Source organism: Saccopteryx leptura, chromosome 5 (assembly GCF_036850995.1).
Source record: "Saccopteryx leptura isolate mSacLep1 chromosome 5, mSacLep1_pri_phased_curated, whole genome shotgun sequence".
Classification (NCBI taxonomy): domain Eukaryota; kingdom Metazoa; phylum Chordata; class Mammalia; order Chiroptera; family Emballonuridae; genus Saccopteryx; species Saccopteryx leptura.
Window position 1 is genome coordinate 201889076 of NC_089507.1, and position 17688 is coordinate 201906763.

The window sequence follows — 17688 nt, forward strand, 5'->3', positions numbered from 1 at the left end:
CTTTGTTCAGTGGAAAAGCTATAATACAGTATATAGGATATAAGCCCATCTAAATAAAATATATGTATACTTCTACCAATTTTTTTTTTTTTGTATTTTTCTGAAGCTGGAAACGGGGAGAGACAGTCAGACAGACTCCCGCATGCGCCCGACTGGGATCCACCTGGCACGCCCACCAGGGGCGACGCTCTGCCCACCAGGGGTCGATGCTCTGCCCCTCCGGGGCATCGCTCTGCCGCGACCAGAGCCACTCTAGCGCCTGGGGCAGCGGCCAAGGAGCCATCCCCAGCGCCCAGGCCATCTTTGCTCCAATGGAGCCTTGGCTGCGGGAGGGGAAGAGAGAGACAGAGAGGAAGGAGGGGGGGGTGGAGAAGCAAATGGGCACTTCTCCTATGTGCCCTGGCCGGGAATCGAACCCGGGTGCCCCGCACGCCAGGCCGATGCTCTACCGCTGAGCCAACTGGCCAGGGCCTCTACCAAATTGTTAATTGTAATTATCTCTGGGTAACAACACATGTAATTTTTCTTTATTTTATTTTTTTGCTTGTGTGTGTTCTAAATTTCACATGAACAGTATATGTACTACTTTTAGAATAACAAAAAATATTTTAAAGTTTGTTTTGTTTGGGTCTGCTGAGCACCTCTTGCAATTAAGCAACCTTTGGTAAGTTCTTCCAATAAAAGTAGAATAAAACCAGGGAAAACAGTGAAACAATAATGGGGACGGGAGTAGAAAAGGAAAGATATATTAATTGATGTCAGATGCTTTTCACATAGTGCCATCCTTAACTACTCAATCCTCAGACCCAGTCCTAGGAGGAGGCATTATCACCCTCACTGGACTACTGAGAAGCCTGCGGCTCAGAGAGGCGAAGGACTGACCCAGGATCACACAGCTATGAGCAACAGCACCGAGCCTTGAACTCAGGTCAGTCTGACTCCAAAAGCTGGGCTCTTTCCACTGGAACACATCCTTTTACTCCAACATAAGAATTTTGAATGTAGTCTATGATAAAACTCAAGAAAATGCTAACTACCACAGAGCGGTACGCTTAGCAGGGAAGCTCGTGACAAAGGAAACAAGTCAGAATTCAGATCCCAGACATTCTGTTCTCGAACAGAACACCGACTGCCTCCCCAAATCCTCTTGCCGCGTCTCTATCCGCTGCTCAGGGCTCTTTTCTGCAACTGCTTTGGCTGCTGGTGCCTTTTCTCTTTTTTTGGCTAAACTGTTTGGGTCTCTTGCCCACACATGCTAATGAACAGCACAAAATGCAGAGTTCAGGGAACTAGCCCTGCATTTGATAAACACATTTGAAATGATCTTGAATTCATTTCCCTTTCCCAATGACATTTTATGATTCACCTTTCATTCCTCCCATCCCATCAACAAGGGCAATAATACCAATGAACATTTGAGAACAATTTGCGGTTTCCAAAGTGGCTATCACCCAGTAGCATCTTAAGGAGGGATGCCTAATAGTATCACTGCCTTCTTTCACAGTTGTGAAAAGGAAGGTGCCCCACCACAGCTGCTCAGTGGGAGAGTCAGGCCTCTGTCTATTGTCTGCAATAATGCCGTCCAAACACGAATCCCTCAGTGGGCTGCTCCATCATCGTCTGGGGCAATTACTAAATACCTCTGTTCTAAGGACTCACCCCAGACCAGCCACTGCCTTGGCAGCTCTGAGGGTGGGGCCGGGAATGCCAATTTAATAAGCACCCCCAGTGATGGAGATGAGGAGCTGCACTCCAAATTACTGCTACAAGGTAGGTTATAAAGGTGGATTGCCACAGACCCCGACAGTATCCCTGGGGCATGACAAAGCTTGTCAGGACAGAATGATGGAGAAGCCGGTGCACTGGTCACCCAGAGGACAAGCAACTGCACACGCAACTGAATGCAAACATCTGTCCCTTTGTTACAGGGACCTTTATTTCTGTCCCTTTAAGAGAGCATACTTACTTGGTCAAGACAATGGAGACGGCATCGTTGAGAATACTCTCTCCAAAAACCAGCATGTTGAGCACTGGGTCCACGTGAAGGGCATTGAAAATAGCAATAGTAGCCACTGGATCGACAGCAGAAATCAGAGAGCCAAATGCAAAACTGGGAAAGAAGGGAACAGGAAGGGGAGATTCTGTGATGCTCACCACTTGGTCCACATAGTAAAGCATTAAAGCCAGGGACTGCATTGATACGACATGATAGCACACACACTGTAGCTGAAGTGATGACAGAAGATGGCACATTATTTTCCTTATGATATCTGCGAGTTGACATTGGGGGTGGAGCAGTGAAGCGCCCACTCTAAAAACAGTCGTTAGAAATGGCCTGGTTTCCCACTGTGCCTATCAGGACTTTGACCAATGATGGATGGAAGACATTTGCTTAAATGCATTAGACTTCCCAGCCCTTTTGGTCTGAGCAGTTGGAGCCATGATGGCTCAGAGGCCTCCCGCAAGTGATCCATGGGATCCTAGGTCTGATCTCTGCTTACCCCTTGCCACCATCTATGACTGACCCCAGCCTCCACTCAGATTTGTAACATCTAAAAAAATGCCAAGAGCCAGCATCGACTCTAGTGTTTCAGGGGGTGGGCGGCTTGGCGGCCTCCCACCAGGCCAGCAGCTCTCATCGACCGTTCCCATGAAGGTCCCATTACCTCCAACAAATATGTATTAACGGTTTAGTATGTTTCAGGCGCCTTTATGTGGCACTTCCCATGTCCAGGTATTGAACTAAGCTCTCTACATATAGTAACTCAATACACCACACAGCCACCGCATGAGAAGGTACTATCATTGCCCCGATTACACAGGAGAAAACTGAGGGACAGTGATGTTAAGGACCCTGTCCAAGGTTGGCCAGCTGACAAGTGGCAGAGCCGGATTTCAACATAGACCATCTGGCTCAGGATTGCTGCCCCTAAACCCCTAACCACAACACTGGATATAGCAATATTCAGAGGCTGAAACGTTTTACACAGGAAACCAGGATGATGAGAGGAAGAGTAACCTGGCAGGGAGGGGAGGGGGCAGTCAGCTTGAGTAGTTAGGAAATCCCTCTCTGAAGCAATGATACTGAACAAGGACCTGAACAAGCAGCAGGTGGCCAGACAGAGGACTGGGGGCAGTGGCAACAGCAAGCTACCTCTGAGGGGGGAGGCAGCCTGGCTGCCTGAGAAGCAAAGGGCAGGCGTGGCAGCTGCGTGCTGGGGGCGAGGCGAGGGCGAGTGGCAGCGGTGGCGGAGGCCGGGAGGGACGCAGGGCCGGCTCACCCTGGGGGGCCTCGTGGGCCACCCACATGGTTCGTTCCCTCAGCCCAGTTCTCTTTGTTCTACCTCAGTGCTCCTGACGCCTCTGATGCCCTCAGACTGCTACACTCAGCACTGCCTTCTTCCTCCGTCAGCAGACGGGTTAGGCCTGCCCCCTCCTACACCACCAGGCAAAACCTAGAACCCCAGTGGGCCAGCCCTGCGGGAGGACTAAGCCAGAGACCAGCCACCCCCGACCCCGCCGTCACCAGCTCCCAGACTCCGGGCTCAGGGAGGACTGCTGGCGGGGGAGATGCTTGGCTGCCTTACTAGGTACCGTTCTCCTTGGAAATCAGCAACCTGGAGTTCTGGTTTCCATGGTAGCTCCCTGCGAGCTGATGCACGTGAACTCGTGCAGGGGAGCCCGCTCACCTCAAGGAGAGCCTCCAGATCCCACCTTGAGGACCAGACGCAAAAGATGGTCTCAGCTCACACCCTGGTTGCCAGACTTTCCCTGTCCTCAGAGAAGTTGTCACATGTATTATGAGCTGGGACTCTACGTGCTTCTTGCCTCACTGTGAGTGCCAGGGGTGCGGGCACTGGTATATTGCCAGGACTGGTACTGAGCATGGCCCAGGCGCAGTGGTTAGCAAATTGCAGTTCGTGAACCACATGTGGCTCTGGCCCCTTGAGTGTGGCTCTTCCACAAAATACCACGTGTGGGTGCTACCTCGATAAGGAATGTACCTACCTATATAGTTTAAGTTTAAAAAATTTGGCTCTCAAAAGAAATGTCAATCGTTGTACTGTTGATACTTGGCTCTGCTGACAAATGAGTTTGCCGACCCCTGGCCCAGACAGACTTACGGAAGGCAGGCAAGTAGAGTGGGAGGGAAAGGACAGGTGGCAGTCTCTGCCACCAAATGACTGCCAAGTTGGGAGGCCCTGTTTGGTTGGCAGCTGGCCTTGGGGCCCTTGTGCTGAAACCAGACACCTACCCTCTTGTCTCTCCTTTTATCCCTCCTCTCCTCAGCCAGGGCAGCATCACAGGGACCTCGCAGGAGGAGGAATGTCTGTAAGTGTGTTCTGAGGCGGCAGGGCCAGGGCCCTGGGAGCCCCTGCTGGGCTGTGTGCTGCGTGCTGCCTCCGCTTGGCTTGGCTGGGCCCTCCTGCCCTCCCTGAGTGCCATGCAGCCCGGCTTTGTAACAGTACCCCAATTTTTCTTTGGGAAGCCACCTCCCCATCTCTCTATCCATGGAGCCGCGTGGGACTCTAGGAGTGGGCAGGGGCCCAAGCTTGGTCGGTGAGGGCCATCACCGGGCATGTACCAGGGCATCAGGTTGGCCCTTCCAGCAGAGGTGATTTGAGCCCAGAGCCGTCAGTGCTGCCGCATAGGGCGAGGTGCCCAAGGATGAGCTGAGCTGAGCTGAGCTGAGACGGCAGAGGAGAGAGACCTGACGTTGTGGGCCCTGGAGGCTGTCATGCCGGAAGCCACCACTCTGGTGACACTTCAGTTCTCTGAATGAACAAACTTACACTTTCTTTGCTGAAGCTAAAGCTCCTCTGCACCGGGTTTCAGTTGCTCTAAAGAGGACGCACAGCCCATGAGGCATCCTGAACTGGAAACCAGAGAGCAGGGGCCCGAGGATGGACCGATGGCTGGACAGGGGGACGGAGCAGCGGAAAGATCTGTGTTGAAGCTAACCTAGCGCGACAGTAGCTGTGGGCTCTGGGTGGTGGTCACGTGGTGTCCACTGTGCAGCGCCCACCTTTGCAGGATGTTTGAGATTTTCATAACAAAGGGCTGGGGGTAATACTTTGCATAAATTATATAACACGTGTGGCTTTGGTTGGGAATCTAAACTGGGGCAGAACACTGCTGACAGTGACGAAGAGAAGTCTGAAATATGAACGGCCGGACTCAAGAGGCCCGGATCGAAGGCGTCGTTCAGTCTCCACTTCACACCTTCGTGACCCAGTTTCTCCAAAGGCCAGAAGTTACAAGTTCAACCTAAAAATGTGATTTTTTGATTCCATCATCTCAAAGGGTAGCAACATCAGAAGCAAAAAGGAAATGGTCTCGGGTGCTAAAAGAGGTCAGGGTGTCCTATGAGTAGAATAGCTCTCCAGCAGAAATATCACTAAAATAATATGAAACAAAGTTTTGGCTATTTTTTTTTTAATGTTTTCTCTAGCTCAGCAGTCTGTGAGTCCGTTTGGCCTGCATGGTTATTTAAAAAAAACAGACAAATAGCCTGACCTGTGGTGGCACAGTGGATAAAGCGTCGACCTGGAAATGCTGAGGTTGCCGGTTCGAAACCCTGGGCTTGCCTGGTCAAGGCACATATGGGAGTTGATGCTTCCAGCTCCTCCCCCCTTCTCTCTCTCTGTCTCTCCTCTCTCTCTGTCTCTCCCTCTCCTGTCTAAAATGAATAAATAAAAAATAAAGAAAAAAAAAATTAAAAAAAAAACAAACAAATAAATTCGCAACATCTGAAAACTGGAAAATTGCTTCTTAAAATCTAAAAACCGCTCCTGGTTCCTGAGATTATCATTAGAGGAGAGAGCAGAGAGGAGAGCAGAAAGAGGCCATGTGGCCAGGAAGAGGCCATGTGGCCAGGAGAAGCAGCCAAGATGGCGGAGTATTGAAAAAAAAAAATCTAAAAACCTGGTCTCTTTTGAAAAATAAACATTTTTTTAAAATATCTAGTAAACCTGGGTCCATAATGGTAATTACTAGTGGAGCTGAGAAGTGGCTGTCCCCTCAGGCCCTGCAGCGATGGGGTCTGCAACTGCTGGCTAACTTTCCCAGGGCACCTGCCATCTGTGGATGGTCACTTTGTACCAGGAAATGAAATGTGGGCGCCTGGGAGAAGCAAGCTCCGCCCGGCTGTTACTGGCTTGTCTAAGGAGCAAGTCTCCTACTCCTCTGCCCCAACATCCCGACCTTCGGTTCAGTTCAGTTGCACACGGATTTATCGAGCATTTTCTGTATCTAACCAGCTGCCCCCAAACAGGGCGCAGGGCTGAATGCTGTGACCTCTTCCTTTACTTGGACTGGGTTTGGGGCATTTTTCTCCTCTGACAAAATACCTACAAAATGCAGGGCATCAGTTCTGTTTTATTTCCAGCTCCTTGTGGAAGAGGAATGTGCCTTTTGCTACCTGTTTATTTATCAAAACTATCTTACGACCAAAGCTCTGAAATTTATGTCCCTGGGAGGAAAATGAGATTGGACTTCATGTTATCAGAAACACATTTCCCATGAGAAGGGTTCCAAGATTCTAGTCCCCAGGGTGCTGCTAAAGACCTCAAGCTCTGGCAGGCTGGATGGGAGGGATGTGGGTGCAAGTGCTCAGTCCCACTTCCTAGCTCGCCAGCCGGGCCACAGGACAGAACCACTGCTGACGTCGAGGTACAGACACGGAGCAGGGCTGCATCCTTGCTGGACTTCTCCGAGAGGGAAAACCAGGCTGACCTCTGCTTGTGCACTTTCTCTGGGACCTTCTGAGAGACAGCTGCCTAGGCCGCTTCTTGCTAAGTCAACTATGGAAATTCCTGGCTCCTGGGCAGCAGCTCTGAGAGGTCCCTAGAGTAGCTGCAGGCCGAGGACATGCGCAACAGAGCCCTGGACCCTGTCTGCTTCCCCCAAATCAGCCCCACCCAGACTTGGTGGAAAGCCCAGGGTAATAGTTCACACCTTACTCCCCCCCATCAAGAAGATAACTTTTCATTGTGGCCACTGAAAAGACTTAGAAATCAGTTGAAGAGGCTTCTTAATAAAACAATGGTGCAGCGTGTGGTGTGGGCAGGCAGTTAATTCATGAGTTATTCCTCCCAGAGCTTAAACTAAATTCATTGTTTCAGTCAGCAATGTTCTGACTAGAGATCTTCAAAATAGCCTCCATCTAGTTTTGCTTCATTTCAGAGACCTGAATTAATTCAGACTAGATTTTTACAGAGAAGTCATCAGCAAAACAAAGAGAAAGAATAGAGAGGTACCACACCCAGGAATTAATGTGAACACTCCCCGGTCTAAAAAGCAGTATGGGTGTTACAGTATGAAAGATTTACCTGTCTGTCATGTTGAGTTTAGAGATTACATCAGCCTGTAAAATAAAACACACAAACATACAGACACACACAAAAAAAACCCCTGGAGAACAGCCAAGAAGATTAAACTGTCCATTAGTGCTTTATCACAAACTTATAATAAGGACATTCATCTTCAGTACTCAAACCACTTGAAAATTTTTAAAAATCTCCTCAGTTTTAGTTTGAACATGCATTTTGATCATCATACAACAGAAGTATGGAAAAGAATGCGACATTTTTCAAGCCAGATTAACTAGTTTTCTTCTCTAAAGTTTATTCTCATTTGGTACTAGAAGTGGGGCAATGAAGAAGGCAGCATGGCAGACAGATTTATTCTGGTGCCACTGAGGCAGCAGTGAATGTGGAAATCAGCTGGAATGGCCTTAGGTGACAGCCACCAAAAGCAGCATGCTCACCTGCCTGTCACCCAGCTGCCTGAACCTCAAACTAACTTTACAGAGCTGGGGCAGGCACACTTCCTGCTCCCTGCACAGGTGTGCAGAATGCAAGCCACAGATGCTGCTTTCCTCAGAGGGTTTGATTTAAACAAAGCCAAATAATTTGAACCGCAAGTACAGGACCCGCAACTGATGACACCGGGAACTGGGTTAGCACGGTAGAAAATACAGTGCACATAAGTCTGCGGGTGGATGAGTTAAAAGTGAATGAACACATTGTGAATCATCTTTGATTTTTCAAACACAAATTTTAATTTTATTATTTATTTATTTATTTATTTAGTTTTGGTATTTTTCTGAAGCTGGAAACGGGGAGGCAGTCAGACAGACTCCTGCATGTGCCCTACCGGGATCCACCCGGCATGCCCACCAGGGGGCGATGCTCTGCCCATCTGGGGTGTCGCTCTGTTATGACCAGAGCCATTCTAGCGCCTGAGGCAGAGGCCATAGAGCCATCCTCAGCGCCTGGGCCAACTTTGCTCCAGTGGAGCCTTGGCTGCGGGAGGGGAAGAGAGAGACAGAGAGGAAGGAGAGGGGGAGGGGTGGAGAAGCAGATGGGCGCTTCTCCTGTGTGCCTTGGCTGGGAATCAAACCCAGGACTCCTGAATGCCAGGCTGACGCTCTACCACTGAGCCAAGTGGCCAGGGCCCACAAATTTTATTTTTAAAAAGAGCATTTTACCCTGATTCAGTGTATCTAACAACACAGCTACTGTTAGAATCTGAAGACTTTGATGGTATATAGATTCTGCTTTATCTTTAGGTACAGTATTCCAACTTAATACAATATTTTTAGGATAAGTATTTGTTTGCGAGTTAAAGCAAATAAATACTTTTGAGAACTATGGGAAAGATTCACTCCACCCCAGACATCAGAGCTCTTTGAGGACCCTGAGAAACAATGTTAGCCCACTTGGCTGTGCCTCGCGGGGGTCTGGATTCCCTTCCCGGGAGCGTCTACCTGGACGGTGAAACCCAGGCCCCACCAGGTGGCCCTTGCCCACCTCCCTGCACTAGCTCTAAGAATGTAAGATTTTCAAAGATGTTCTTACCTGACCCAGAAAATAAATTCCTCCACCTACTACAAAAGCAGAAATTGCTGTACCAAAAACAGAAAACAAGGTGATGGAACCAATATTTTGAAAGAAGTTACCCTGTTTGAAAGAGCAGAAATGAGAGAAATGATTAGAAAAGCCGGTCCTATCAATGAAGGCACGGCCCCGCACTTGGCCCTCCTCACATGCTTGACTCTCCGCGAAGGGCACAGTCGCCATCACCCAGCCTGTTTGGCACGCTGGAAACCTGGGAGTCTTCCCTCCGGCCCCTCCTACCGCACAGCCTCGCCCTGCGGCTTTACCTTCCCCGTGCCGCTCACACCTCCCTGCTCCTCTCCGCCGTTACCTCCCTGGCCCTCGCCTAAGCCCTGTCAGCCTCCCGCCCCAGGACCACTGCAACAGCTCCTAACAAGTCTCAACCACTCCTGGCTACTTGCCCTCCACTCTCCAACGGCTTCTAGAATGATCTTTCAAAAGACAAATCTGGTTGTGCTGCCTTCACTCTGACCCCTCCACTTACACTCAAAATGCAACTAAAACCAACCAACGCCTGGACGGCTGGACTCCTGTGCAGACCTCTACCCTCCCTTCTTTGTTTTCTGGGTGCCATGCACACTGGTGGCTTTTTGTTTTCAAATGCGCTATACTCCCTGGGTTTGGACCACTCTTCCTTCCTCTTTGGTGAACTCATTCATTTATTTAAAATTTTTTATTATTTATTGATGTTAGAGAGAAGGGGGCGAGATTGATTTGTTCAACTTATTTATGCATTCACTGGTTGACTCCTGTATGTGCCCTGATCAAGGATCAAACCTGCAACCTTAGCACATCAGGGTGACGCTCTAACCAACTGAGCTACCTGGCCAGGGCATGTTTGGTGAACTTTAATCACCCTAAGATCTCAGGACATTTTCACTATTCCTAAGAAGGAAGCCTTCTCTGATCCCTTAGCAAGGTCAGATCCTGTTCTATGCTCTCAATGCAAATGACCCTCTCCTGATAGGACCTGATATGGCTGAATATTTACACTTATTTATGTAACTATTTGACTGACTATTCCACTAGGCTGCAGGCTCAATGGGGCAATGACCACATATGCTTTTGTTCAATGTCATTAACATAATACCTATCAGATGCAAAGTGCCCAATGAATAGGTACCAAAGGACTGTTTCATGTCTGATCAAAGTCCAAAGTTTATACAATTATAATTTTTCATTTAATTAAGAAAAGGTACATTACTACGAAGAATATCAAGAGAGTAGGTTATACTGTTAGAAACTCCTTTTTGCTGTCCAGGTCTTTTATTATTTATTATTTTTTTTAATAAAGATTTTATTTATTCATTATAGAGAGGGGAGAGAGAGAGAGAGAGAGAGAAGGGGGGAGGAGCAGGAAGCATCAACTCTCATATGTGCCTTGACCAGGCAAGCCCAGGGTTTTGAACCGGCGACCTCAGCGTTTCCTGGTTGACACTTTATCCACTGCGCCACCACAAGTCAGGCTGTCCAGGTCTTTTAAATAATTTTACTTCACTCTATTAGTACCATCATCAACTATAAATATGGCAGATAAAACATATTTTCATCTATACTCTATGGCATTTAAGAGAAAATATTTGAGTCCCAAGTAGCATGGTAACATCTTTCAAATTTCCATAAAATTCAGAAAATTAGCTGTTTATCAGAATCCTGTAGTCCCTCTCGGGAGTCACACCAGGGAGCCTTGATGACCCCTTGATTGTGAGCGTGGACAAGGGGATCCCATCTTTTTGCTCAGGAATTGTCAAGCCATAGACAACAGGAACTGACATGTTAAACCACACTTCAAAAGGATGTCCTCAGCTCAGTGCTGGCAGCCCACTAATCCTGTCTCCTTCAGGAAGTTTCTCTGCTTCATTCATGGCAGTTTTGATCTGGCTGCCCCTAATCTGACATTCAATTACTTGGTTTGGCATATCAATCCTTAGAGCACAAAGAACTTTAAAATAACTCAAGGCAAACACAATGATTTGTTTTTTCTAAACAAAAGGCTTTAATCTGAGTTTTTCTTTGCAAAAAGATGCTTTGTTTTGTTATTTTAAAATAGATTAAACTAAGTCTTGGTCTGTTTATAGGGAGCTAATTCTGATAAAATATATGTAATTGGTTAATATTAATATGGATATTGAAAATTTACCCAAATATAAGTTACCACACTGTAAGAACTTCCCTTTGCTATACAAAGTGAATTTGTTTCTGACATAATGTCCTATTCTTTGCATATTAATAATTTTTTTTTTTTTTCTCTGAAGCTGGAAACGGGGAGAGACAGTCAGACAGACTCCCGCATGCGCCCGACCGGGATCCACCCAGCACGCCCACCAGGGGACAACGCTCTGCCCACCAGGGGGTGATGCTCTGCCCCTCTGGGGGCGTCACTCTGTTGAGACCAGAGCCACTCTAGCACCTGAGGCAGTGGCCAAGGAGCCATCCCCAGCGCCCGGGCCATCTTTGCTCCAATGGAGCCTCAGCTGCGGGAGGGGAAGAGAGAGATAGAGAGGAAGGAGAGGGGGAGGGGTGGAGAAGCAGATGGACGCTTCTCCTGTGTGCCCTGGCTGGGAATCGAACCCGGGACCTCTGCACGCCAGGCCAATGCTCTACCACTGAGCCAACCGGCCAGGGTGCATATTAATAATTTAAAGAGCCAATACATGCATATCAACTTAGAATATTCTTACTGAATTTTTTATTCCACATCCAAATTTGTTAGAAAATATAGCAATATTAAAATAAAACATTCAAAGTTGATTTCCTATCTTTTTGGGGGAAGGATAAGAAGTAGTCTCTGAATTTGCATTTCCAAATCACATTAGTCCCTTTCACATAAATTATCACATTTTCTGCTGAACATCTATTTTCAAAGAAGTAATTTTTAAAAATTAAATTTGCCTGATCAGGCAGTGGCGCAGTGGATAGAGCGTTGGACTGGGATGACGAGGACCCAGGTTTGAGACCCCGAGGTCGCCAGCTTGAGCGCGGGCTCATCTGGTTTGAGCAAAAGCTCACCAGCTTGGACCCAAGGTCGCTGGCTCGAGCAAGGGGTTACTCGGTCTGCCGAAGGCCCGTGGTCAAGGCACATATGAGAATGCAATCAATGAACAACTAAGGTGTCGCAAAGCACAATGAAAAACTGATGATTGATGCTTCTCATCTCTATGTTCCTGTCTGTCCCTGTCTATCCCTCTCTCTCTGTTTTTGTAAAAAAAATAAATAAATTAATTAATTAAATTTAATGGGGTGACATTGATTAATAAAATTATATAGGTTTCAGGTATACAGCATCAGTATACTGTATTGTGTGTTCACCACCCCAAATAAAGGAATGGTTTCTAAAGAAACTGTTATTTTCCTCAAATTTTGAACAAGTTTATTTCTTCTCTCTCCAAAAACTTAGAAAATAAAACTTCCCATGCTCTAACATAATAATCAAAGTATGTTTTTAAGTCAAAATCAAATCCATTTCCTCAACACTATTTTGAAATATTTTCATAACCTGCTGATAGTTCTTTTAAGAATTATTTACAAAATGAAAGAAATTAAAGAGAAGACATTGACTTCCAATTCCTTCTTGCTTGTTTTCTTTTTAACAATTATCTGTTAGTAATGGTTTAGAAGACTTGAAATTTTTTTTTTCACTAAACTTCCTTTTCAAATCTTCTGTGGATATATGATGAAATATCTTTTTTTTTAAATCTGGACTCCCATTGCCAGATAGCTCAGCTGGTTACAGTGTTGTCCCTATACATGAAAGTTGTGGGTTTGATCCCCAGTCAGGGCACTTACAGAAACATATGGATGTTTCAGTTTCTCTCTCTCTTTCTCTCTAAAATTAGTAAATAAATTTAAAAAGTATACGGACTAAACATCTTAGAATATTTTTGCTTTGGTACCCAAGTGAAAAATTAAAGATTAATTTGTATGTTTTAAACAAAATCCTCCTAATTTAACTGTCAAATTTATTATGTTATTGTTCATAATACTACTAGTAAATGTTAATACTATCAATAATATATATTATTATTAATAACAAGAAGCACTACCATTTATTTAATGTGGTGGGTGGTGCTCTGTATATAATCTTTCACCTAGTGTCAATTTCAAAGCAACCTAACAGGTAGGGTTTTTGGGGTTTTGTTTTTAATTTTTAATTCTACTGTACCCAACAGGAATCCATAGGGGGCAGCACATGATTAGATCTAGGCCTCTGGCTCCAAAGTCCAGGTTCTTTCCAAGGTAGGCCAAACCTTAGTCTTTCCAACCTTCAAAATTTTTTTATCACACTCACAAAATAACTTTTGTATTACTGACATTTTAATTCAAATTGAATCATCTATTTTAGAACTTAAATACATTTCTGTTTGAAGAAAACTCGGAGGTAAAGAAAAAATCCCATGCACACACACAGAACTGGTTTAAAAGTGAGAAGCTCTCACCCGGGCAGAAAGAGTTGGAGAACAGAGACCAGAAATGACAAGGCAAAGCAGAGAATCTGCAGGGGCCAGAGATGCCGCTCTTCAGGGTGGAGCCAGGGAGCCAAGCCAGGGTGGGAAAGGGTGAATGTGCCAGAAAGAACTTGAAGGCGAGGCAGAGGATGGGGCGCCAGCCTGTGAGGAGTGGCTGGGCGGGGGAGAGGCAGGGGAGAGGTAGGTGGAGACTGGGGCGGGGGGGGGGGGGGGAACGACACACATGACAGGGAGTACCAGCTGGGAGCTGAGGCCCAGGCCAGGGTTCTGAGAGGGCAGACGCTGAAGGATGAATGGGCCAAGGAGGGAGAAGGCCCCACATAGCGAGCTGAGAGAGAATCAAAAGGCCCTGAGCACGTGTCCCTGCTCACCCAGGACACAGCCTATCCCTTTAACATGTGTCAGTCTGTGTCCAACAAGAAGGGTCAATGTGTCATCTGTGTCCCACTTAAAAGCACTCTGGCCATCTTCCTAGGCAAAGCACCCTTCTATGGAGAACGCTAGCTCAATATGCCAGACTGCCCGAAACCATGAAAGCAGCCCATTGACCATGGCCGCTCCGGTCCACAGGTCAGGCAGCCCGGTCCAGCTTCTACCGTGCACACCCAGGATGTGCACACACAGACACCGCTGCTAAATGAACACCCAAGCTTTTAAGGAAGTTGCCTTACTGACATGGGAAGCCATCCAGACCAAAAGCACTAACGTGTGCCTGAGTCCTACCTTGTGTAATGAATATCCTGACTCAAATATGATAGGTGGAAGCAACAGAAGGAAAAACATATTTGGACGAAACATTTCTTCTTCCTGTAAATATAAAATGGGTATTTTCAGAGGCATGAAATTTATGTAATTAAGAAATAAATCCATCAATGAAGAGCCAAAGTAATTCTCTCAGGCCTGGCCCAGTGGAAACACCATGTTTAAATAACTACCTGATAAAAACACCAAGCAGGAGGACAAGAAAACAACCCCACCCCACCCCAAGAAAACAAAACATGCATTGAAAAATGCAGGGCAAGTGAGTTTAAAAGGTGACCAGCAAAAGAAAAAGCAGAACGAATCACTTCCAAACACACAGTTGTATGCTTTTTACCCTTTCCTAAGGAAAGAAAATTAATTTTAATGACAAGTCCACAAATTGGAATCCTCTAGGATAAGGCAGTGGTGAGGCTAAAACAGTCCACTTGGAGGAAGAGTAATCCCTACACATGTTAAAGACAACCCCACCTTTTCTCTGCCTGTCACAGACAACTGCCATTTTCCTAATTCTGACTGTGCCCAAGAGCCCCCACCTGATGCCCTCACGATCCGGGACATGGCTCCAGTCCCTCACATGCTTTCAGACTCAATTATTAAGTCGATTATGGAAGGTATTTCTAGATATAGCCATCTTTGGAGGGATAACACTTGAATTTTCTATATTAATATATTTCTCGGCCCTGGCCGGTTGGCTCAGTGGTAGAGCGTTGGCCTGGCGTGCAGAAGTCCCGGGTTCGATTCCCAGACAGGGCACACAGGAGAAGCGCCTATCTGCTTCTCCACCTCTCCTTCCTGTCTGTCTCTCTCTTCCCCTCCCGCAGCCAAGGCTCCATTGGAGCAAAGATGGCCCGGGCGCTGGGGATGGCTCCTTGGCCTCTGCCCCAGGCACTAGAGTGGCTCTGGTCACAACAGAGAGACGCCCCCGGAGGGGCAGAGCATCGCCCCCTGGTGGGCAGAGTGTCGCCCCCTGGTGGGCATGCCGGGTGGATCCCGGTGGGGCGCATGCGGGAGTCTGTCTGACTGTCTCTCCCTGTTTCTAGCTTCAGAAAAATACAAAAAAAAATTTTATATATATATATATATATATATATATATATATATATATATATATATATATATATATATATATATATATATGTTGGTAGACTGGGGGAATGCATAGTGGTCCTCAAGCCCAAAATGACTACATGTGTACTAAATATACAGTCTATTAAATACCGCAAAATCAGGTCCTTTTCCATATGAAAATTTCTATGCCACAATCTTGACAATCTGATTTCTTGTAAAAATCCCCATTCAAAAGAATAATTAAATGTATTCCTACAAATGTACAGCTGTTACCATATGACTAAAATAGCATTTTAAAAAGGCTCAAAATAGAAGCAAATTATGACTCCTGATTAAGTCTTAAAATAATTGCCTCTACAACAGGCTCATGACTCAGATGGGGACCATATGAATAGAAATGGGCCAATCTCTGCGTTGTATGGGGCAACCAATTCTCTGGATCTGTGCAGTGGGGCTGCTGTACAGATTCTCTTGGAGTTTCAGAAACTAAACTCTCCTGGGAAAAGGAGGCCCCGCCTACAATTGTGTAGTATCTTCCAGCCCCAATTCATGTCCACCTGGAACCTCAGAAGGTAACCTCATTGGAAATCGGGTCTTGGTAGATGTTATTAAGGGAAGAATCCAGATGAGATCATACTGGATTGGCGTGAGTCCCAAACCCAATGACAATGTTCTTGTTAGGGACAGAAAAGGTCACACAGACACAGAGAAGGCCATGGGGAGATGGGCTGAGGCAGAGAGACAGCCAAGGAAGGCCTGGGACCCCAGAAGGTAGAAGAGGCAATGAGGGGTTCTCCCCGAGAGCCTGCTCCCTCCCGAGAGGGAGTGTGGCTCTGCCAACACCTTGTTTCAGACTTCTAGCCTCCAGAACCATGAAGAAATCTCTGTTGTTTTAAGTCACCCAGATTGTGGCAATCTGTTATAGCAGTCACAAGAAACGCACCCACCACCTTATGGTGAGCAGTGTTACAGAAAGGTCCCTGCCCTGGTTCTGTTTGGCAGCATCTCCCCCAAAGTAGCCTGAAGTGGTTTTCAGAGGCGCTGGAGACAGGCAACATCAAATACCGCTGCCCTGCGGACTGAGAAAGCCAGCCCCTTGGACTCTTTTCCAATCTCAACTCAAAGCCTCTCTCCAGTGTGCTGATCTCTCTTTCTGACAGAGAACAGGCTTGACCACAGAGGCTTTAGTAGGCCATGGACTCCTTTGTTTTTATCGCGTTTATTTATAAAAACAATGCTGGTTTTCCATTTAAAATAGTATTCTGATGTTTCCTTGGAAATAAATGTATATCTAGTATGCCAATGTTCACAGCAGCATTATTTACAACAGCCAAAAAGTGGAAACAACCCAAGGGTCTGTCAACGAATGGTGTGGCTCTGTGGAATAGTATTCAGCCGTAAAAAGAAAGGCAATTCTGATACATGCTACAACATGGATGCAACAACATGCTAAGTAAGAGAGCCAGACACAAAAGGCCAAATATTGTATGATTTCATTTACATGAAGTACCTAGAATAGGTAAATTCAGAAAGACAGAAAGTAGAATAAGGCTACGAAAAAATACTAAACAAATAGAAAGTGGAACAGAAAGCAGGGAGGGGGGATAGGGAGTTGTTCAAACAGTAGAATTTCTACGTGGGATGAGAGAAAAATTCTGGAAATGATGATGACTATATAACACTGGGGTGTATTTAATGCTACTAAAGTTTATGCTTAAAAATAGATAAAATGGTAAATTTTATGTTATGTATATTTTACCACAGTAAAACTTTAAAAATGCTACAAAAACGTATGTGAATAAAAAAGCAAGTTGATTTAAAGAAATATATTAAGCATAGGGCAGACAATACAGGTAGAAGGCCAACCCAGCAAGAGTCGTCTGAAAACAGAACCACTCAGAGAAAACACACCAAGCTCCTTGTTTTTCTTATCTCCAACTGCTCCCTGCAGCATGCAGGTTCCAAACAGGTGTCCTGCTTCCCGCTTCGGCTTCCACAAACACCTGTTCTCCCAGGAAGCCTGCCCCAACCGGCCCTGCTAGAAACCTGGTCCTTTTCTGAGGTCCACACTGGTTGCCTGGAAGGCTCTCTAGTCCCTTATATTCACCACCCAACACTGGTTCTCTTATCTGTGCTATTAAATGTATTACTATTATTTTAACTTGAAAAGAAACATCTTGAAAAATAAATTCAAGAACACTGAAGCATATAAAACTAAAGGTGACAGAGCACCTCCCCTCCCTTCCTCCCATGACTCAGAGCTGAGTTGGGGTCACCCACTCAGAGGCTTCCAGGGACCACACAGCATTACCAAGACAGCAGCTGCCCATGCGCCTCGGATCTCTGCTGGGCTGAACGTGGGCTACTGTTAAGAGAGCTGCTTTTTAAACAGAAGCTAGAAGTTCAGAGTTTTATGTGAAAGTTCCAGAATTTTATATACACTAATAATATTTTAAAATCAAACAGAGAATTTTTCATTGTTTTTAAATCAA

At 46.1% G+C, this 17688-nt stretch overlaps 1 protein-coding gene across 3 annotated transcripts in view; it reads right to left on the bottom strand.

The window, feature by feature from the left end:
- SLC9A8 (solute carrier family 9 member A8) overlaps positions 1 to 17688 on the bottom strand; it is a 62650-nt gene that overhangs the window by 21535 nt on the left and 23427 nt on the right. For 2 of the 3 annotated variants that reach the window (XM_066387531.1, XM_066387530.1), the window contains 4 exons: positions 14090 to 14173; positions 8862 to 8963; positions 7332 to 7366; positions 1967 to 2110 (listed from right to left, as the gene is read on the bottom strand). In XM_066387531.1, the coding sequence (XP_066243628.1) occupies positions 1967 to 2110; positions 7332 to 7366; positions 8862 to 8963; positions 14090 to 14173 (365 nt within the window). The remainder of the gene's footprint in view (positions 1 to 1966; positions 2111 to 7331; positions 7367 to 8861; positions 8964 to 14089; positions 14174 to 17688) is intronic. The other variant, XM_066387532.1, reaches the window with a different exon arrangement.